The 23,442-nt window shown below is 47.4% G+C and overlaps 1 protein-coding gene across 1 annotated transcript; it reads right to left on the reverse strand.

The window, feature by feature from the left end:
• Window positions 1-79: 79 nt before the first annotated feature.
• AAAS (aladin WD repeat nucleoporin) lies at window positions 80-16,160 on the reverse strand. The gene is made up of 16 exons (XM_005902132.3): window positions 15,906-16,160; window positions 15,147-15,274; window positions 8,035-8,090; window positions 7,632-7,723; window positions 7,399-7,445; window positions 7,046-7,144; window positions 6,582-6,725; window positions 2,244-2,364; window positions 1,816-1,940; window positions 1,573-1,633; window positions 1,340-1,430; window positions 1,035-1,128; window positions 875-942; window positions 645-726; window positions 461-545; window positions 80-337 (listed from the first exon to the last, which is right to left on the reverse strand). The coding sequence occupies exons 1-16, from the start codon at window positions 16,026-16,028 to the stop codon at window positions 110-112; spliced, it is 1,644 nt and encodes a 547-aa protein (XP_005902194.1). The 5' UTR covers window positions 16,029-16,160; the 3' UTR covers window positions 80-109.
• Between the last annotated feature and the right edge of the window lie 7,282 nt (window positions 16,161-23,442).

The following is a 23,442-nucleotide window of genomic DNA, read 5'->3' on the forward strand; positions in this document are numbered from 1 at the left end:
ATTTAAACCCTAAGTCCATGCCTTTTTTTTCCTTCAGTGTACCCCAGTGCAACTCACTGGAAAAGACAAAGTCTCATAATTAAGTGGAAAGCAAGAAAGGACACTTTTATTACTGAAAGTGGGAGTGAGGGGAGTGGGGCCGAGCAGGGGGTGGCCCTGGGAGAGGGTCCCAAGGGGCAGAAGTTGGGGATGTCTCAGTAAACAGAGGTAGATCGTGAATAGAGCCTCCACCCCCAGCGGGGGGCTCCTGGGCTCGGCCAAGCACTGGGCTAAAGCGTGGAAACCGGGCATTGACAAAGTACAGAGGGATGTGGGTGACCCGGCCTGTGGACCAGCACTGCAGAGAGAGGGGAGCAAAGTCAGCCTGGGCCCAGAGAAGGGCTATTTCCAGCAGAGCCACCCAGTAGCCATGGCCCTCAGCTCCTCCCCACTCCTGCAGCCCAGCAGCTGGCCTACTCACCACGCTGAGCAGAGCTCCTTTGTTGAAGGAAGGATGGAAAGTGATGAGCTGGGCCTGGGCTCCTAGCTCCCCCTGGATAATGCCACTAGACGAAGAGAAGGTGAGCAGGCAGCTGGAGGCAGAAGGCAGGTATAGTGGGATGTGGGTTTGGTATGGGAGGGCCAGTGAGGAACCCAGCACTTACCAAGGAAGTAGCTCAAACACAGGGCTGTTTCGAGTGCGAAAAAGGAGGATGACTGGTTTCCCATTCTGGACCCGAGGATTGCCTATAAGAGATGGACGAGGGATAGGAAGGAACTCTGGAGGCCAAATCCCAGGGCAGGGGCACAGCAGAACTGCTGCCAGGACACGGATACACTTGACTGATGGGAAGATGGTGCAGCCTCAGCAGAGGCCTTCCTCACCACCTCTTACCTTTCATGAGCACAGCTAGCCGCTCCCCGCTTGGGTCCCAGACCATGGAGTGAGCCTCTCCCCCAAGTCTATGAGTGAGAACAGCAGGTTGCCAGGTTGCCGGGCTCTGCGTGGTCCCTCCCAGCCTTGTCTCCGTCCTTTCCTCACCCACCCAGCTTACCTCTCCTCGCCATCTGGCGTCTGTATGGTGGTCTCAGACAGATCTGCCACTATCGTAGCGGACTTGGCGCCTCCAACATACCCCTTTCCCTCACCTGTGGATCAGAGCAGGTGCTCTTAAGTGTAGGAAAAGGGCCCCTCTCCCCCGGTTCCCCGTCTCCTCCCCATCACAGGCATCAATGCCTCTCAAGTCTTCCGAGCTTCTTTACTTCCCTTTTTCCTTCAAGGCAGCATATTCCTGATAGCTCTTTCCTCCCTCTGACTACCCCAGCTATTGTGCATCCGGAAGTGTTGCCCCTGACTCACCACAACGTTCTGGGAATGACAAGGAGTAAATAAGCGGTTCCCCCAACACGGTGAACAGCAGGCGGTTTCCACTGGGGCTCCAGCAGCCAGTCTGGGGTCAGGGAGCAAAGGGCAGGAAAAGGGTAGTCTATGAGAATTCAGGAAGGACGCACAGGAGCAAGAGAAGTAGAGGAGGTGGGGGGCAAGTACAGCCAACCTCCTCCCCAGCTCCTGCACCTCACACTCCCTCCTACCTGGCATCGCCCCGAGAGGGTAGGCCACCGCTCGCAAGTCCACATCTGGGCCTCCCAGACTCTGTGCCAGAGAAGCAGGCCACAGCTTAGAGTTGCAGGTCTCACAGCTCAGACCTCCCTGCCTGTCAGTCCCAGGTTGAGGGGAATGGGAATGGGGACAGAAGGCTGTGCAGCTGGAAGTTCCAGAAGCCTAGGGCCTTTCTCCACATCCTTCCTGCCCACTTCCACTCTCGCCACACTCACCGAAAGACAGCTGAAGGAGTGGTAGCCAAGACTTTGCTGCCATCTGGGGACCAGAGCAGGTTTGTAACCCCACCTCCCCGAAACCAGGGAAGGGGAACACAGGTCTCTGTTGAGACATCCCATACCTAGGAGGGGGGGACAGTGAGACAGGGAGACAGTATCCCCAACACCCCACAGACCCCCTTCCCTGAGGTACAAAGAACCAGAGAGGGGAGGAAGTGGAGAGGGTTGAAACAGGAGGAAACAGCGAGCAGAATTTTACATGTGAGGAGCAGGGTGCTCCTGCACCTTGGATAAATTTAAGACTGAATGGATAACTGTTCCTCGCCTCCCACAGTGTACTTCCCCCCACCAGGCAAAGGCAGCTCTTCCCTCAAGTCTGAGGGGTGTGGCTGAAGTGACCCCAAGAGGTATGGGGATCAACTCACCAGGATGGCAGCGTCCACAGGGGAAGCTGAGAGCAGCCGCCCCCCACTAGGGGCCCAAGCCAAGCTGGTAACGGGTGTGTGCCCAGGGTGAGAGAGCACCTGGGCACAGCCAGAAGAGGGTCTGCAGAAGGGAGACGGCGTGGGGTCAGAAGACAAGAAGAAAGCCCTGTGACTGCTCCCTTGCCTCCGCCTGCTAACACTGCCCCATCCCTGTGGGCCCTCTGAATGCAGGAGTAAGAATAATGGAAGTTAAAGGAGAACAAGGAGGAAGCAAGGGCAGTCGCTACCAGGAGGCCCAGAAGGGTGAAAGCGGGTAAACCTGAGAGACAAGAACTTTATTACTCCTGTTACTCATTTATTTATTGGCTGTGCTGGATCCTTGTGGCCACGTGGGTTTTTTCTCTAGTTGCATTAGAGGAGCTTCTTGTTGCAATGGCTTCTCTGGTTGCGGAGCATGGGCTTTAGGGCACGGGAGCTCAGTAGTTGTGGTTTTTGGGCTCTAGAGCACAGGCTCAATAGAGCACAGGCTCCCAAGCTTAGTTGCTCTGAAGAATGTGGGAATCTTCCTGGATCAGGTATTGAACCTGTGTCTGCTGCATCGACAGGCACATTCTTTACCACTGAGCCACCAGGGAAGTCCGAAAGAGACAAAACTTGTGACAAGTAAAGTTCTATGGTGCTGGGCTGGGGAGATGCATGCTCTGCTCTGGGTGAGAACCCTCTCTCCACAGGCCCATCCTGGCTGGAGGCCAGGATACCCCATGACATCACCTCACAGTTCCAATCTCTTATCTTTCTAGTTATCTGCCACTCCTCAGAATTCAACCTGTGCTCCCAAACCTCTCTGTTTCCTTGTCACAGTTAGCTTCCCTCCTCGGTGCTCTGCCTCGTTTTCTGCTCATCAAAGATGGCGCGTGTGGCAACCTCCCCGACTAGGCTGGGAACTAACTGAGGCCACCAGCTGTGTCAGTCAGCTCTGAATCTCCAGAGCGACATACTTGGCCCAAAAAGTGCAGGCTACTATCAATTAATGCCACTCTGTCCTTTTTCCTCCCAACTGTACACCCACCTTTAGCTCTAATGAGGTCACCAGTCTACAAGTTACTCTTAATTTTACAATACATCAGTTTACAGAGATCCATCTCATTCTTTTCAGTGGCCTCACTGTATTCCACTGAATAGATGAACTATTATTTATTCAGTCGTGCTTCCACAGACACTTCAGTTGTTGGTGATTTTTTTATTACATATAGTACTGCAAAGTATTCTTTATATCTTTATGTACTCATGTCATTATTTGTATAGAATACAGTATTAAAATGGAATTGTGGGTAAAAGACTTGCACCTTTCAAAAGATAAATATGCCAACAAATTATTTTCTGAAAAGTTTGTGGGGCTTCCCTAGTGGCCCAGTGGTTAAGAATCTGCCTCACAATGCAGGGGATACCAGTTCGATCCCTGGTGCAGGAAGATTCCACAGGCCAGTGCACCGTAACTGCTGAGCCAGAGCTCTAGACCCTGGGAGCCGCAACTACTGAGCCCCTGTGCCGCAACCACTGAAGCCTGTGTTCCCTAGAGCCTGTGGTCTCAACAAGAGAAGCCATTGCAATGAGAAGCTCGCACACTGCAACCAGAGAAAGCCCTTGCTCACTGCAACTAGAGAAAGCCCACACGCAGCAACAAAGACCAGGTGCAGCCAAAATAAAATAATTTAAAAAAAAAAAGTTTGTACCACACTATGCCATGTTTCCTACTCTTGCTAATAATGGATGTTATCAAACATTTCAGTTTTAACTGTCATTCTGAATGGGCAAAAAAAAAATCCTATATATTTTTCTAGTCCTTTTAATTATGTATTTTTATACTTAGTTTTTTTATCAGCTTGGAATTTATTTGTATATAAAATGTGAAGCAAGGCCGAACTTTATCATTTTCTAAATGGATAGCCAATTATGTCAAAACCACTAAAAAAAAAAGAAATCTGAACTTGTCTATTGCAATGCAGGCCAAATTCATCATATATTAAATTTCCATGAATTCCTAGGTCTGTCCCTGAATGTTGTTCTGACACACTGATGCGCTTGTCTGACCTCATGGCAGTATCTTTGTGTTACTGTGACTTCATGAAACATTTCAATGCCTAGAGGCAAGTCTCCTGTCCATGCGCTTCCTTTGCAAACATTCGTGGCCAGCCTTCCACATTTATTCTTTCCTAAAAACTCTAAATAGCATTTTTTCCAGTTCACAAAAACAATTCAGTAGAATGCTAATCGGAAATATACTTAACTTGACATCTTTATGATTAAATTTTCCTATCCAGGAATACAGCAGCATGTCCCGCCATTAATTAAGCTTTTGTTTAATATTCTTGTTTTAACATTGACTTCCCTCGTGGCTCAGACGGTAAAGCGTCCGCCGACAATGTGGGAGACCTGGGTTCAATTCCTGGGTCAGGAAGATCTCCTGGAGAAGGAAATGGCAATCCACTCCAGTATTCTTGCCTGGAAGGAGGCCTGGAGGAGCCTGGTAGGATAGTCCATGGGGTCGCAAAGAGTTGGACATGACTGAGTGACTTTTTTCTTCCTTTAATATTCTTCAACCACTTTCTTCAGATGTCTAACATTAAATAAATTTAACAATTTATTCCTAGTAACCTATAGTAATTATTGGACCTGTTGTAATAGAACATATTTTTCATCACAATTTCTCAGCTGATTCTTACTGGTACAAAGGAAAGCTATGACCTTTTCAGTTTCCTGGATCCAATTATGGTACTACTTACATTTCTTACCAGATTAAAGTTTCTTTTAATTGAATCTCTTGTTTTATCTAGGTGTAAAATCATATCTCCAAAAAAATTAATTTTATCTTCTTTCTCAAGACTTTACCACATTCCTTTTTCTTGTTTTACTGCACTCACAAGAACATCCAAAACTACTGTTGATTAATATGGTGGCAACAATACCTCTGTCTTTATCCTGACATTACTGGAAAAACTTTTACTATTTCCTATTTCACGGTTTAATATGGCAGCCACTGATTTTGAGTATATACTCTTTATGTTTAGGTCATCTCTGTGTATTCCTATTTACTTTATGCATTCAGCAGGATATCTGCTTATTCAAGGGCATTTATTAATACAAACATTTTTCTCCCTTAATTTGCCAGTGTAATAAATCATTTTAATATATGTCCTAATGGTAAATAGTTTCTAATTTCTGGAAAATTCCACTAGGTTAAAAAAAATTTTTTTTTAATATGCTTTTGGATTCTATTTGGTAGTCTTTTATTTAGGATTTTAAAATCAGTATTCAAATAGTTTCTTTCTTATACTACCTATTGTCAGGTTTCAGTTTTAGGGTCACATTAACTTTATAAAAAACAAATCAGGATGGGACAGATAGAGGACATTAATGGGAAAACTGGTGAAATGTAAACAAAGTCTATAGTTTAGTTAATAACAACATTCGAATGTCAGTTTCTTAGTTTTGATCGATGTAACATGGTAATATCAGATATTAACAATGGGGGAAATGGTGTGACGGTATAGCCAAACCCTCTGTACTACCTTTGCAGCTTTTCCAAAAATCTAAAATTACGTCCATATAAAGTTTATTAAAAGGAAGAAACAAATCAGGAGGCTTTCCAAATTTTTCTATGATCTGGATTAGTTCCAATAACATGGAGATTATCTTTTCTCTGACAATTAGGCAGTCATCATAAAATCATCTCAGTCTGTCATCTTTTTTAGTGGCACAACTCATCCACTTTGGTAACACGTATTTGGTAGAAAATCAAACATTTCCTTAGATTTTCAAATGTGCTGGTCTAAATGTATAAAATATTCTCTAATAATTCTATTTTCTTCCATATCCGTGGTTCTCTCTCTTTTCCCATTCTGAAAATAGTATACTTTGATTTTCGCTTTTGCCTTAATAAAGCGAGCCAAAATCTTTATTCAAAATTTAAAGAACCAGTTTCTGGTTTTATATTTAGTTCTTGTGGGGATTCTTTTTCCATTTTCACTGGTTTCAGCTCAAATCCATATTAATTCCATATCTACATTAATTGCCTTTCTCCCTCCTGTTAAACTTGCATCTGGCAGTCCTCCCAAAGAGACTTTCTTTCCACTTCACGATCCACAGGTGCACACTCCCCACAATCCCAGAAGCCCCTAGTTCTGTCCCTTTCTCTAGATTACCGCTTCGCAGAACCTCCACCTTGGCCTTAGGTCTGCTTCTGTAGCCATGGGAAGTGCTGTGAGGATAAAGAACTTTTCCTCCCAGACCTCACCAACCCATGGCCTCGAGTCAAGGTAAGAGACTGCTGGAACTCACCGGGTAGACAAGGACGTGGGATCCAGAGTCCAGATGAGAATGCAGCTCTGGCAGGCCACAGCCAAGACAGAGGCACTGAGGGGCTTCCAGGCCAGGGCTGCCACATTGCGCTGCAGCCGGTGCTTCAGGGAGGGGACGATAGTGCTGGGGTGAAATGGGAGCGGACAGAGTCAAAGCAGGGACACTAAGGGGAGGGGACCTGAGTGTAATTGAGGACAGACACCCAGAGAAGAAAGCAGACCATCCAGTGCCTGGGGGTAGGGTGGGACAGAGGACAGGATAAAGGCTGGGTTTGGAAAGAGGATGCATCCAGCTGTGGGGCCTCCCTGACCCCAGTTCTGAAAAGAGCCATCGGACTGGGCTCAGGAACTGCAGGACTCCCGGGGCACCAGAGCTGGAGAAGGAAGTGGGGACTGAGAGATGGAGACTTAAAAGAGTCAGAGCCCACCCAGTGCGCCACATACCTGTTGGCATTATACACCCGGACTGAGTCATCCAGCAGAGCCACAGCAAACTTGTTGGTGTGGGGGTGCCATGCAAAGACCCGCAAGCAGCAGCTGGACCTGGGGCAGGAGTGAGAGTCAAGAGTCCGAACTGCACCTCGCCACACCTGGGCCCAGAGCTCAGGCTGCCTTCCACATGAGACCGTTTACCATTTTTTGCTGTTTCTTTCTTTATTGGGAGGTAGAAGGAGCAAGAACATGGGGAACAGTCAGGGAAGGGGTGGGAGGAGTCTCTGCCTTGTTTTTCCATCTCCCCAGAAGTTTCAAGATTCAGGACTTCCTTCTAACAAAAGCCCCAGAGCTGGTACACTCACCAGTTTGTGACTTGAGCAAATTCAGCAATCAGATCTTCGCTCCTAAGCTGTAATGACAAAGCAGACAGAGGATGCACTGGGACAAAGGGAGCTTATCCCCTCAAAGCTCCCACGGGGAGCTGGACCATTCCCACCCTCTGCCGTCTTCCCATCACAGCCTGACCCTAAGGCACAGAAAATGGTAGGAGCAGAGAGTAGCAGCAGGGAGGGCCAGTGGCACAAGCCAAACTTACAGACAGATGGGGAAACAGGGACCCGTGGAGGGAGGAGGCCCATCGACAGAGTGCCAGGGCCCAGCTGGATGCCGTCTTCACCCACTCAAACACTGTGGGGTTGAGGAAGCAGCCGTGATTAAACTGTTCACAGGGCTCTCACTGGGCACCTTCCTAGGTAAGGACTGAGCAAGGGCAAGCACTCTCCAGGCCCTTCCACCCAACAAGTGATCTGGACACCCAATCTGCGGCATGAGGGGTAGGTAGAGGTGAGAGAAGATAGCACCAGGGGAGACAACTGGGCCAGGAATACAGGGATAAAGGGAAAGGCGCTGGGCCAACAGGTATTGGGATGAATTACGGAGAATATGGAGGGGAGATGGCAACCACAGAACCAGAGAAGGCTGCAGGTAAACACACTTACCCTCTTCCTCTGAATTTGCAATTTCATTCAGCACCCCGAAAAGGCCTACATCACGCCTGAAGAGGAGAGGGAACTGAGTTAGATAGCTTTGATCCCTTCAGTCTCCCCTCTAAGTTCCTCCATTCATTCATTCATTCAATAAACATGTACTCAGAATAAGATCAGGGACTTCCCTGGTGGCTCAGTGGCTAAGACTCCACACTCCCAATGCAGAGGACCCAGGTTCCATCCCTGGTCAGGGAACTAGATCCCACATGTTGCAGCTATAAGATCATGCATGCTGCAATGAAGACCTGGTGCAGCCAAGTGAGTAATATATAAATAAATATTTAAAAAATAGGTAAGAGCATTTCCATTTAATGAGTGGCAACTATACGTCAAACACTTTATACCGTCCTTTCATTCTACCCATTTCCTCAATGAGACAACTAAGGCTCAGAGGTCTGTCAGGGCTTTGTGTGAAGATCAAGGAGTCAGGACTTGCCCGAAGACAATGAATGGAAAGCCACTGAAGGGAGTTTCAGTTAAGGAATAAACTGATCACCCAGGCATTTTAGAAAGATCAATCTGGCTGCAGATTAGAGGGAGACAAGAATGGAGAGAAAGAAACAGGTTAAGAAGCTACTTCAGGAATCTAGAGAAAGGCCAAAGTGGCCTGAACCACTGGGGGTTGAGAAAAGAGGGCAAGTCTGAGAGCTTGAGGAAGTAGAACGGACAGGATTGGAGGATTAATTCAACATTAGTAAGGTAAAGGATAATATCAAGGGAAACACCTAGATGATAATTATAGCATCCAACACTGATTACACTGTGCCAGGGCTGGGCTGCAGCTTCACACGCAACATCTAACTTAGCTATTATCACAACCCTACACAACAGGGATTGTTATCATCTGCATTTTTAGATGAGAGAACAGGGAGTGTGAAAGGTTGATTATCAAAGGTGAACTAGGTAGGAAAAAGCAGACTCAGGATTCAGTCTGTCTGTCTGTCCCAAAGCCTACATTCAAACCACTTATATGACTAGGAAGGGCATTCCTTGAGACGAAAAACACAAGGAAGACGCTGGCATAGAGAAGAAAACAAAGAGACTGATTCTAAACATGCTGAGTGTGTGGAGCCTGTAGAGTATCTGACTGAGGGTGCTGAACAGACACGTGAACACCAAGGTGCGGTGCAAGTCCAGTTCAGGACGTCAGCATCTGAAAGACAGCAGAGGGCCTCCCTGCTGTCAAAGCGAGAACAACGCCGCGTCGTGGGTGTGACTGGTGGTGGAAGTAAAGTCCGATGCTGTAAAGAACAATATTGCATAGGAACCTGGATGGTCGGTGAATCAGGGTAAATTGGAAGTGGTCAAACAGGAGATGGCAAAAGTGAACATTGACATTTTAGGAATCAGTGAACTAAACTGGACTGGAACGGGCAAATTTAATTCAGATGACCATTATATCTGCTACTGTGGGCAAGAATCCCTTAGAAAAAATGGAGTAGCCTCATAGTCAACAAAAGAGTCCGAAATGCAGTACTTGGATGCAATCTCAAAAACGACAGAATGCTCTCTGTTTGTTTCCAAGGCAAACCATTCAGTATCACAGTAATCCAAGTCTATGCCCCAACCAGTAACACTGAAGAAGCTGAAGTGGAACGGTTCTATGAAGACCTACAAGACCTTTCAGAACTAGCACCCAAAAAAGATGTCCTTTTCATTATAGGGGACTGGAATGCAAAAGTAGGAAGTCAAATGATACCTGGAGTAACAGGCAAATTTGGTCTTGGAATACGGAATGAAGCAGGGCAAAGACTAATAGAGTTTTGCCAAGAGAACACACTGGTCATAGCAAACACCCTCTTCCAACAACACAAGAGAAGACTCTACACATGTACATCACAAGATGGTCAACACCGAAATCAGACTGATTATATTCTTTGCTACCAAAGATGGAGAAGCTCTATACAGTCAGCAAAAACAAGACAGGGAGCTGACTGTGGCTCAGATGGTGAACCCCTTATTGCCAAATTCAGACTTAAATTGAAGAAAGTAGGGAAAACCACTAGACCATTCAGGAATGACCTAAATCAAATCCCTTACGATTATACAGTGGAAGTGAGAAACAAATTCAAGGCATTAGATCTGATAGACAGAGTGCCTGAAGAACTGTGGATGGAGGCTTGTGACACTGTACAGGAGGCAGTGGTCAAGACCATCCCCCAAAAATAGAAATGCAAAAAGGCAAAATGGTTGTCTGAGGAGGCCTTACAAATAGCTGAGAAAAGAAGAGAAGCTAAAGGCAAAGGAGAAAAGGAAAGATATACCATCTGAATGCAGAGTTCCAAAGAACAGCAAGGATAGATAAGAAAGCCTTCCTCAGCGATCAAGGCAAAGAAATAGAGGAAAACATAGAATGGGAAAGAATAGAGATCTCTTCTTCAAGAAAATTAGAGATACCAAGGGAACATTTCATGCAAAGATGGGCTCAATAAAGGACAGAAACGGTATGGACCTAACAGAAGCAGAAGATATTAAGAAGAGATGGCAAGAATACACAGAAGAACTGTACAAAAAAGATCTTCATGACCCAAATAACCACGATGGTGTAATTACTCACCAAAGCCAGACATCCTAGAATGTGAACTCAAGTGAGCCTTAGGAAGCATCACTACAAATAAAGCTAGTAGAGGTGACAAAATTCCAGCTAAGCTATTTCAAATTCTAAAAGATGATGCTGTGAAAGTGCTGCACTCAAAATGTCAGCAAATTTGGAAAACTCAGCAGTGGCCACAGGACTGGAAAAGGTCAGTTTTCATTCCAATCCCAAAGAAAGGCAATGCCAAAGAATGCTCAAACTACCACACAATCGCATTCATCTCACACGCTAGCAAAGTGATACTCAAACTTCTCCAAGTCAGGCTTCAACAGTATGTCAACCATGAACTTCCAGATGTTCAAGCTGGATTTAGAAAAGGCAGAGAAAACCAGAGATCAAATTGCCAACATCCATTGGATCATAGAAAAAGCAAGAGTTCCAGAAAAACATCTACTTCTGCTTTAATGATTATGCCAAAGCCTTTGATTGTGTGGATCATTACAAACTGCGGAAAATTCTTCAAGAGATGGGAATGCCAGACCACCTTACCTGCCTCCTGAGAAATCTGTATGCAGGACAAGAAGCAGCAGTTAGAACCGGATATGGAACAACAGACTAGTTCCAAATTGGGAAAGGAGTATGATAAGGGTGTATATTGTCACCCTGTTTATTTAACTTATATGCAGAATACATCACGCGAAATGCAGGGCTGGATGAAGCACAAGCTGGAATCAAGATTGCCGGGAAAAATATCAATAACCTCAGATATGCAGATGACACCACCCTTATGGCAGAAAGCGAAGAACTAAAGAGCCTCTTGATGAAAGTGAAAGAGGAGAGTGAAAAAGCTGGCTTAAAACTCAACATTTAAAAAACTAAGATCAGGGCATCCAGTCCCATCACCCCATGGCAACTAGATGGGGAAACAATGGAAACAGTAACAGACTTTATTTTTTGGGGCTCCAAAAATCACTGCAGGTGGTGACTGAAGCTATGAAATTAAAAGACGCTTGCTCCTTGGAAGAAAAGCTATGACAAACTTACAAAGCATATTGAAAAGCACAGACATTACTTCCCTCGTGGTCTAGTGTTAAGAATCCACCTGCCAATGCGGGGGCACAGGTCTGACCCCTGCACTGGGAAGACCCCACATGCCGCAGAGCAGCTAAGCCCATGCACCACAACTACTGAAGTCTGAATGCCTGGCCCAATGCTCTGCGAAAAGAGAAACCACTGCAGTGAGAAGCCCTAGCACCCCACAACAAAGAGTAACCCTGCCTGCCACAACTAGAGGTAGCTCCCGCACAGCAGCTGAAGACTCAGCGCAGCCAAAAATAAAATATATAAACAGAACTTAAAAAAAAAAATAGCTATGCATATAAAAGACAGCAGGAAGCAACTTCCCTGGTGATCCAGCGGCTAAGACCCCATACTCCCAATGCAGGGGGCCGGAGTTCAGTCCCTGGTCAGGAAACTAGATCCTGCAGCACAACTAAGGATCTCGAATGCCACAACGAAGATGTAAGATCCTGCACAACTAGAACCCAGAGCAGCCAAATAATTATTAAAAAAAAAAGACAGCAGAAGAGAAGCAGCAGCTCGATGGAGGCAGAAATAGAGAAAGAATCCAAGACTGAATGGGTTTTCAGACCACAACCTGAAGTTTAGCTTCACTCAAGGAGACATGCAAATGAAACGGTTATGCAAAATCAAATATCAAAGTTTGAAAAGACAAGTGTCAGAAAACAGGCACTCTCATACACTTTTTTGGCTTTGTTTCTTTTTTTTTTTGGCTTTGTTTCATTTTTAGGTTTTTATTGGAGCACAGTTACCTCACTGCTGGTGGGTCTATAAATGTGTACAACTTAGAGGCCTGTATGGCAACAGCTCATGACACTACAGGTGAACATGCCCTTTGAACCCCTACATACAATGATGAGCATAATACTAATCATGACTAACTCCTGAATTAACATGGGTTTTACTCATTTAAGGGCCTAGATCTGATACAGTGCCTGATGAACTATGGAATGAGGTTCATGACATTGTACAGGAGACAGGGATCAAGACCATCCCCATGGAAAAGAAATGCAAAAAAGCAAAATGGCTGTCTGGGGAGGCCTTACAAATAGCTGTGAAAAGAAGAGAAGCAAAAAGCAAAGGAGAAAAGGAAAGATATAAGCATCTGAATCCAGAGTTTCAAAGAATAGCAAGAAGAGATAAGAAAGCCTTCCTCAGCGATCAATGCAAAGAAATAGAGGAAAACAACAGAATGGGAAAGACTAGAGATCTCTTCAAGAAAATTAGAGATACCAAGGGAACATTTCATGCAAAGATGGGCTCCATAAAGGACAGAAATGGTATGGACCTAACAGAAGCAGAAGATATTAAGAAGAGGTGGTAAGAATACACAGAAGAACTGTACAAAAAAGATCTTCATGACCCAAATAATCACGATGGTGTGATCACTGACCTAGAGCCAGACATCCTGGAATGTGAAGTCAAGTGGGCCTTAGAAAGCATCACTACGAATAAAGCTAGTGGAGGTGATGGAATTCCAGTGGAGCTATTTCAAATCCTAAAAGATGATGCTGTGAAAGTGCTGCACTCAATATGCCAGCAAATTTGGAAAACTCCACAATGGCCACAGGACTGGAAAAGGTCAGTTTTCATTCCGATCCCAAAGAAAGGCAATGCCAAAGAATGCTCAGACTACCGCACAATTGCACTCATCTCACACGCTAGTAAAGTAATGCTCAAGATTCTCCAAGCCAGGCTTCAGCAATACATGAACTGTGAACTTCCTGATGTTCAAGCTGGTTTTCGAAAAGGCAGAGGAACCAGAGATCAAATTGCCAACATCCGCTGGATCATGGAAAAAGCAAGAGAGTTCCAGAAAAACATCTATTTCTGCTTTATTGACTATGCCAAAGCCTTTGACTGTGTGGATCACAATAAACTGTGGAAAACTCTTCAAGAGATGGGAATACCAGACCACCTGACCTGCCTCTTGAGAAATTTGTATGCAGGTCAGGAAGCAACAGTTAGAACTGGATATGGAACAATAGACTGGTTCCAAATAGGAAAAGGAATACGTCAAGGCTGTATATTGTCACCCTGCTTATTTAACTTATATGCAGAGTACATCATGAGAAACGCTGGACTGGAAAAAACACAAGCTGGAATCAAGATTTCCGGGAGAAATATCAATAACCTCAGATATGCAGATGACACCACCCTTATGGCAGAAAGTGAAGAGGAACTCAAAAGCCTCTTGATGAAAGTGAAAGTGGAGAGTGAAAAAGTTGGCTTAAAGCTCAACATTCAGAAAATGAAGATCATGGCATCCGGTCCCATCACTTCATGGGAAATAGATGGGGCAACAGTGGAAACAGTGTCAGATTTTATTTTTCTGGGCTCCAAAATCACTACAGATGGTGACTGCAGCCATGAAATTAAAAGACGCTTACTCCTTGGAAAGAAAGTTATGACCAACCTAGATAGCATATTCAAAAGCAGAGACATTCCTTTGCCAACAAAGGTTCATCTAGTCAAGGCTATGGTTTTTCCAGTGGTCATGTGTGGATGTGAGAGTTGGACTGTGAAGAAAGCTGAGTGCCAACCAATTGATGCTTTTGAACTGTGGTGTTGGAGAAGACTCTTGAGAGTCCCTTGGACTGCAAGGAGATCCAACCAGTCCATTCTGAAGGAGATCAGTCCTGGGATTTCTTTGGAAGGAATGATGCTAAAGCTGAAACTCCAGTACTTTGGCCACCTCACGCAAAGAGTTGACTCATTGGAAAAGACTCTGATGCTGGGAGGGATTGGGGGTAGGAGGAGAAGGGGCCGACAGAGGATGAGATGGCTGGATGGCATCGCTAACTTGATGGACATGAGTCTGGGTGAACTCCGGGAGTTGGTGATGGACAGGGAGGCCTGGTGTGCTGCGATTCATGGGGTCGAAAAGAATTGGACACGACTGAGTGACTGAACTGAACTTACTCATTTAATCATCACTGCTGCTAAGTTGCTTCAGTTGTGTCCAACTCTGTGCGACCGCATAGACAGCAGCCCACCAGGCTCCCCCATCCCTGGGATTCTCCAGGCAAGAACACTGGAGTGGGTTGCCATTTCCTTCTCCAATGCATGAAAGTGAAAAGTGAAAGTGAAGTCACTCAGTTGTGTCCGACTCTAAGCGACCCCATGGACTGCAGCCCACCAGGCTCCTCGGTCCATGGGATTTTCCAGGCAAGAGTACTGGAGTGGGGTGCCATTGCCTTCTCTGATTTAATCATCACTAGAACCCTGTACATAATTAAACCAGAAAGGAAACCAAGTCATTGGAGATGAAACTGAACTACCATTGCACAGCCCTGAGTTCCACAGAAAGGACTGATAATTTGATGTGTTGAATGACAGACAGCTCTGAGCTAGAGAGAGCCAGGAAGCCCAGGGTAGAGAGATGGTGACCCCACTGCATCCAGGATCTGTAGACCAATGGCCCAGGAGACCCTTTGCCACGTCTCACCAAATGTTGATGCATCTCTTCCACACTTGCTCCCGGTGGTGAATGAAGGCAGTTCTTGTGCCATGGTCCAGCCTTCCAGGGGTCTTCAAGGGATCCTTAGTCAGGTTTAGGACAGGAAGATTAATCCACTATAGCCAGAAATGAGAGGTATGACAGTGAGTGAGTTCTTTCCAGATCCCTACTGAACCCCCGTTTCCCATTTCCACAAAAGAAACACTTGTGGAACTGGGGAAACAAATCTTATCTCCCTTATCGGTAAAACCAGAATAATATTTCATAGGAATGCTGTGATTATTAAATCACATTTTTAAAACATTTGTGGAGAACACCTGACTCAGAGCCTCTTTCTTCCACACAAACGTTCAATAAACGTCCATTTCTCTTCCTTTTCCTTGCCAGGAAAACCTCGGGGGAACAAACTCCCCAGGTTGGGCCTTCCCAGTTGTCCCAGATACTGTCTCCAACTTATCAGAAGTCCTCCTGCATAGTCACATCCCCTAGATTCGCCCCCACTCTCTCCATCCCCGCTAGGCCCGCCCCACAGCTCCTCAGCATCACTCATCCTCCAATCCCAGCTCTAAAACACATTCCATCTCTTCTATTCTTCTCCACCTGGGAGAGATTGTTTCCAATCCTCCAGTCTGGGGACCGCGACGCGCCCCACCCCCCCCCCGACCCCCGCCATGCTGCCTCTGCTTCCACATACCCTCCAACACCGCCCCCCATGTCTAAAGGTCCCTCCCTCCTCGCCCTGACCACCTGGCCCCGGAAGTCGGGAGGCGGACTCTCACAGCTACTGCCTGTCACCAGTTCGTTATTGTGCTCGTATAAGGTGATTTGTCCTCTAGGCGGCGGAGGAGGGAACAACCCCAGGGAGCACATCTTGCCGGTCCCGAGGACGTCCCGGAATCAGCAGAGTCCCAGAGCCCCGCTCCTCTGACTCTTAGTTCCCGGGCTAGATTCGGATGCGTACGGGTTGCCGCATGGGACAAACGGCAGTACAAAGCTCAAAGAAAGTAAACGGAAGAGCAACGCAGAAGAAGGACGCATGCGCAGTTCTGGTATCGACTTCCGGCGTCCTGGCGCGCCGCCTAGCGGCGGGAGAAAGAGCGGCGCCGACACGTCCGCAGCGCTGACCCCTAGTTAAGAGTCACAGCGGGTTTTTTTGTTTTGTTTTGTTTCCTGTGAGACTGCTGTTTTCCCAGTTCCGAATTCCCCAGCATAGTCTCCCACTCACTCTCAGCACTCGAAAAGCTCAAAATAAGCCACGTTCAGGGAAGTACCTAATTAAACCCTTCCAGAACTGTGAATCGCCCAGAGGAAAATACCGACTCTTATCACGGGCAGCTGGCTGGAAAGTTGAGGGACGCTCACCCGGAGGAGGAAAGTCAGGCGGGAGACCTTGGGAGGGAGAGTACTGCGCCCGCCAGAACCTAAAGGCCACAGGGTTAGGCTTCCTGGAAGGAAAAGTGGGAACAGTTGGGAAACTGATATTTCCTGAGCATTTATTATGATAAGTGCTTGACTAATCTTTACAACTCCATGAGATGGGTACTGTTATACTACCAAAAGCAAAGTGAGGCACGAGGGAGATCGGACCTTAAAAATACCAAAACCGGGAATTCTGCCTTCAGAATAAAAGTGAGATGGAGAGGAGAGGGGCAAAAATAGGTGAAGGGGATTAAGAGGTACAAGCTACAAAGTAAAAAATACAAGGATGTAATGTCAACACGGGGCTTCCCCAGGTGAAGAATCCGACTGCCAAGCAGGAGAAGCAAGAACCTGTGGTTCAGTCCTTGGTCAGGGAAGATCCCCTTGAGAGGGAATTGGCAACCCATTCCAGTATTCTTGCCTGGGAAATCCCATAGACAGGAGCCTGGAGGGCTACAGTCCGTGGGGTCGCAAAGAGTCGGGACACGACTTAGCAACTGAACAACAACAGCAATACTCAAGGAATATAGCCAATGTTTTATAATAATTTTGTGTGGAGTATAATCTAAAGAAATAACAAATCACTGTGTTGTACACTTGAAACATTGTAGCCAATATAGCACAGGGAAAGTAGTCAATACTTTATAATAACTCTGTATGGAGTATAATCTATAAAAGTATCAAATCACTAAATTGTACACTTAAAACTAATACAATGTTGTATATCAACTATGCTGCAATTTTTAAGTGATATTTATCTTACTCTAATTCATAACAATGGAGTTATTAATAGAATTGGAGTCTAATGCAATTGCAGGCTCCTCTTCTTACAGCTGTGTAACTTTGGAAAATCACTGAACTCTTTGAGCCTCAGTTCCCAAAGGAAAGATATAAACATCTGAATGCAGAGTTCCAAAGAATAGGGAGAAGAGATAAGAAAGCCTTCTTCAGCCATCAATGCAAAGAAGTAGAGGAAAACAACAGAATGGGAAAGACTAGGGATCTCTTCAAGAAAAATCAGAGATACCAAAGGAACATTTCATGCAAAGATGGGCTCGATAAAGGACAGAAACGGTATGGACCTAACAGAAGCAGAAGATATTAAGAAGAGGTGGTAAGAATACACAGAAGAACTGTACAAAAAAGATCTTCACGACCCAGATAATCACGATTGTGTGATCACTGACCTAGAGCCAGACATCCTGGAATGTGAAGTCAGGGCCTTAGAAAGCATCACTACGAATAAAGCTAGTGGAGGTGATGGAATTCCAGTTGAGCTATTCCAAATCTTGAAAGATGATGCTGTGAAAGTGTTGCACTCAATATGCCAGCAAATTTGGAAAACTCCGCAATGGCCACAGGACTGGAAAAGGTCAGCTTTCATTCCAATCCCAAAGAAAGGCAATGCCAAAGAATGCTCAGACTACCGCACAATTGCACTCATCTCACACGCTAGTAAAGTAATGCTCAAAATTCTCCAAGCCAGGCTTCAGCAATACATGAACCGTGAACTTCCTGATGTTCAAGCTGGTTTTCGAAAAGGCAGAGGAACCAGAGATCAAATTGCCAACATCCGCTGGATCATGGAAAAAGCAAAAGAGTTCCAGAAAAAACATCTATTTCTGCTTTATTGACTATGCCAAAGCCTTTGACTGTGTGGATCACAATAAACTGTGGAAAATTCTTCAAGAGATGGGAATACCAGACCACCTGACCTGCCTCTTGAGAAATTTGTATGCAGGTCAGGAAGCAACAGTTAGAACTGGACATGGAACAATAGACTGGTTCCAAATAGGAAAAGGAATACGTCAAGGCTGTATATTGTCACCCTGCTTATTTAACTTATATGCAGAGTACATCATGAGAAACGCTGGACTGGAAAAAACACAAACTGGAATCAAGATTGCCGGGAGAAATATCAATAACCTCAGATATGCAGATGACACCACCCTTATGGCAGAAAGTGAAGAGGAACTCAAAAGCCTCTTGATGAAGATGAAAGTGGAGAGTGAAAAAGTTGGCTTAAAGCTCAACATTCAGAAAACGAAGATCATGGCATCTGGTCCCACCACTTCATGGGAAATAGATGGGGAAACAGTGGAAACAGTGTCAGACTTTATTTTTCTGGGCTCCAAAATCACTGCAGATGGTGACTGCAGGCATGAAATTAAAAGATGCTTACTCCTTGGAAGGAAAGTTATGACCAACCTAGATAGCATATTCAAAAGCAGAAACATTCCTTTGCCAACAAAGGTTCGTCTAGTCAAGGCTATGGTTTTTCCTGTGGTCATGTGTGGATGTGAGAGTTGGACTGTGAAGAAAGCTGAGCACCGAAGAATTGATGCTTTTGAATTGTGGTGTTGGAGAAGACTCTTGAGAGTCCCTTGGACTGCAAGGAGATCCAACCAGTCCATTCTGAAGGAGATCAGCCCTGGGATTTCTTTGGAAGGAATGATGCTAAAGCTGAAACTCCAGTACTTTGGCCACCTCCTGCGAAGAGTTGACTCATTGGAAAAGACTCTGATGCTGGGAGGATTGGGGCAGGAGAGAGGGGGGGCCGACAGAGGATGAGATGGCTGGATGGTATCACTGACTCGATGGATGTGAGTCTGAGTGAACTCCGGGAGTTGGTGATGGACAAGGAGGCCTGGCCTGCTGCGATTCATGGGGTCGCAAAGAGTGGACACGACTGAGCGACTGATCTGATCTGATCTGATCTCCCTCATTTGCAGAGGGTAGTAACGCATGGTTGTTTCCCATACATAAAAATGGAAACAAAGCCATTTAAGAAATTGTAAAGCACTAAGCAGATTCAGGAGATAAACAGCTCTAACTCTGCCACAAACTAGGTGACCCTGGACATTGGTTCATTCATTTAACAAATATTAATAAGCAATTCCAGGGCTTCCCAGGTGGCACAGTGATAAAGAACCCCCTGCAGGAGATGCAGGAGATAAGAGTTTTATCCCTGGGTGGCAAAGATCACCTGAAAAAGAAAATGGCACCCTACTCCAGTATTATTGCCTAGAAAATTCCATGGACAGGGGAGCCTGGCGGGCTATAGCCAATGGTGTTGAAAAGAGTCGAACACGACTGAACACGCATGCGTGCACGCGCGCACACACACACACACACACACACACACACATACACACTCAGCAATTCCAAGGATCAGGCTCTGGGCACACAGAACTGTATAAAGCATAGTCCCCACTCCCAAGAGCAACCAGCCTCAATGGAGAGACATTCTGCTTTAATATTTTTGTCTGTGTCTGCCCCTTCTTTCTACATGAAAAGTTCCCCTCGAGCATTATACCCCGAGTCAGAAAACCAGGGGTTCCAGAAGGTTAATAAACATAGGACTCATCTGAAAATCTTGTTAAAATACAAATTCTGGGATGGAGCTCTGAAGCTGTAGCTCCAAAAAGTCCCCAGGTGGTACAGCGTGGACAACACCATGAGTACCCCGTCTGGCCCTTAGCTTACTGTTGTCTGGGAAGTCACAGAAGGCGTAAAAGAGCAGAATATACAAACCGGGAAGTTTGGAGAAATTGGCTGAGAAAGCACTTCCTGAGACAGGAAAGCAACATAGGATTGAAGGAAAAGTGGGAGTCTGTGACTGACAGACCTGTGGAGAGCAGTGAAATGCCACTCACAAACTTTTTTTTTAATTAATGTATTTATTTTCGCCTGCACCAGGTCTTCCTTGCTGTGTGAGGGCTTTATCTCTCTCCTTGTGTTTGGGACTCTCATTGCCATTGCTTCTCCTGTTGGGGAACACAGGCTCTAGAGCACTGGCCTAGAGTTGTGCTGTAGTTGCTCTACCTCATGTGGCATCTTCCTGCACCAGGGATGGAACAGTGTCCCCTGCACTGGCAGGTGATTCTTAACCACTGGACCACCAGGGAAGTCCCACCCCCAAACAGTTTCATTGTATCTTAACCTTGGCACCATCCAACCCCCAAAACTCACTACAGCCTGGGCCTGCAACTTCCACCCTCCCTTCAATGAAGCCTGATTTTCCCCAACAGATTGCGTTATAATTATCAGTTAGGTACCTGCCTCTTACCAGTAATGTGACCTGGAGAGAAGGAAACGGTGCTCTGTGTATTCACACACAGTCACCATCTCCCATGTGTGTGCTTAGTTTCTAAGTCGTGTCCGACTCTTTGTGACCCCATAGACTGTAGCCCGCAGGCTCCTCTGTCCACGGGGATTCTCCTGGCAAGAATACTGGAGGGGACCTTTCCCAATCCAGGGGTCGAACCCAGGTCTCCCGCATTACAGGCGGATTCTTTACCGGAAGCCCATACAGCTTATTTAATGTTTGTTGAATGATTTTTCACAATTTGCAGAGTCTTGGGAGAGTAGTCCGGGCCTAGCGCACTCTCCACTAAATTCACCAGGGGGCGCGGTGGCCCCGGCGTCACAGTGACTGAGACCCACAGTCCCGGGGGCGCAGAGCTCTCAGCAGGCGGTCTCTCCACCCCGGCCACTCCCTACGACCTGGGCGGGAAACCGAGGCAGCGCCCCTGCCGCTGCCCGAAACTTCTAAAATGGGCCCCCTACTTTGAGAGGCGGGAGGCATCACGGGAGCCTGGGTGCCTGGACCTCGTCCCGCCGCCCCTTCCGCGGGCCCGCCGAAGCCCGGCGCCCCGGCCCGGGGCCGGTAACCAAGCGCACATGGCCCGCCCGGCCCTGTTTGTCCTGGCAGCGCGCCGCCGCTATTTGAGGCGGTTTTTATCTCCCAGAAACCAGCAAAACCCCAAGCGGAGTCTAGGGAAGATGAAAGGGGCCGAGGGGCCGGGGAGGGGACGACCGCGAGGCTGCGGCGGGCGGGAGCTGGCACCGGACAGGCGGAGACCGGCAGGCGAGAAAGCCAGGCCCTGGGGGGTCCCGAGGAGCCGAGCCCGGGGGTCCACTTCGGGCTGCCGCCGCGAGCCTGGGCGTCTCCCGCCCCTTTTCAGTCTCTCTTCCGCCGCGGCCCCCGGCCCGCGGGAGAGTCCTCGGAACTCCGATCCTCTTCAAAGCGCCTTTGAAGCTTCGCTCCCCGCCCGAGGGCAGGAGATTTCGCACCTGGACGGGGGCGGGGTGGGAAGGGGGCCGGTAGCTCGAGTTCGGCCGGATCGCCGCCTGGGACCCGCCGACCCCTCCCCGCTGCAGCGCGGCGGGCCTCTCCCGATGCCCCGAGCGGTACCGGCGGACTGGGGCGCCGCCCGCAGTCGGGCCCAGGCCGGGGGAGCTGCGGGTGAGCCCCTCTGCCTGGCGGGGGAGCCCTAGGGGGCGGGGGCCGCACAAAGCCCTATTGTGGCTGGGGGCTGGCCGCCACAGAGTGCCTTTTGTTCCGCCTCTAACTCCGTGGCGGGCACGACTGATTGCAGGCCCCGGGCCGGGGGCGGTTTACGTGCCAGGCGGGTCCGCCCGCGGGAGCCGCACCGCGCCGGGCTCTGGCCCCGCGATACTCCTCACGGGGCCGGCGCGCGTCCCGGCTAATGCCGGGCCAGGTCCGCTGGTGCCGAGCCCGAGGAAGAGCCGGGGAAGAAACCTCTTTGCCTTCCCAACTCCGCAGAGAGCTCTGGGCCGTTAAAAACACCTCCACCGCAAGGCGGGACAGCCGAAGTATTCTACCCTGGGCGTAACGTGCAAACAGGCAGGACACAATGCCCCTGGTGACTCCCCGGGTTGCCAAGGAGAAATCCTGTGGCTCGCCTATTTGCCCTCTTCTTCCTCTTTTCTCAGCATGACAAAATTTAAAATCAAACTTTTATTTATTAAATTAAAAAAAAAAAAAAGACTCCATGAGGGCTTGATCCCTTCCCTTCCACAATATTACCCTCTCCCCAAGCTCCGGCGGCTTTAACCCTTTAACTTGGGGCCTTGAGGGAGCAAGAAATAGAAAAGGAGGATCCAAAGTCACAGGAAAGGCATTCAAAGGCACGAAGCGGCTTTAAAAGTCACTGGAGGTGGAGTTGGGAGCATCGGAAGTCCCAGGTTGCCGGCCTGTGGATGCAACCCCAAGGCAGCTTGGGGACCTCTGTCCTCCTAGGTCTATAAATTCTTCTTTCTCATGACTTCTGGGCACCAGCCTATCACAGTGCCTTGCACAGAGTAGGCACTCAATAAATACTCGATTTTCTTGATCTGATCCCAGAGGAAGCCTTCCCCGCCTTTTCTCCAGGAGAGACACCTCCAAACTAATGTCCTCCTTGGGTTAGATGGGCTTCCCCAAAGAGCATGTCTAAGATGGCAGCTGCAAGCTCTGTTAAAGGTGGCAACAAGGGATTAGCCTAATGGGGTCATGGTGTCAGGAGGGGCAGTGGAAGAACCTGCTCTGGGGTCAAGGAATCTGGAGTACATTCCAGTTCTCCCCTCCATAGGGCTTGAGTTTTCACAGCTTCTGGCTAGGGCTGGAAATATTAGGGATCCCCTAGTTGTGAGATACCCCATCAACTCATTAACAGAGATCTAGCTAATTCACTCTATTAGCAGAGATTCTGTTAAGAGAAACACCATTAACTGAGACCCTGATGATAGAAGTTCTATTAACAAGATCTCCACTATCACTTTTTCTAGACAGAGATGCATTTGGCTAAAATTTCCATAGCAGAAATGGACCCCCTTCCCTCCCCAGCTCACTCTACCTGACCTGTCATCATAACTTAGATAAATAGAATTATTATTATTACTATTCATTTCTCTTGGAACATAGGGGTTAAATATACATGCCTGGGGGCAGCCTCCCTGACCCTGGGGTCACCCCATCTTTGGGATCAGATCCCCACCAGTCTGCCCCCTCTTGGCACCCTGCTCCCTGCCAGGTCACTTACCCCAATCCCCTGAACTCTGGTCCCTAATGAAGAGGCCA

The sequence above is a fragment of the Bos mutus genome, chromosome 5, assembly GCF_027580195.1.
Source record: "Bos mutus isolate GX-2022 chromosome 5, NWIPB_WYAK_1.1, whole genome shotgun sequence".
Lineage (NCBI taxonomy): Eukaryota > Metazoa > Chordata > Mammalia > Artiodactyla > Bovidae > Bos > Bos mutus.

Coding starts and splice junctions, on each gene's coding strand:
- AAAS (XM_005902132.3), bottom strand. CDS start 16,028: ATGTGCTCCCTGGGGTTGTTCCCTCCTCCGCCGCCTAGAGGACAAATC. Junction 7,145..7,398: donor TTTGCTCAAGTCACAAACTG/GTGAGTGTACCA, acceptor CTCCTGCCCCAG/GTCCAGCTGCTGCTTGCGGG. Junction 1,431..1,572: donor CCCTCTCGGGGCGATGCCAG/GTAGGAGGGAGT, acceptor CCCTGACCCCAG/ACTGGCTGCTGGAGCCCCAG.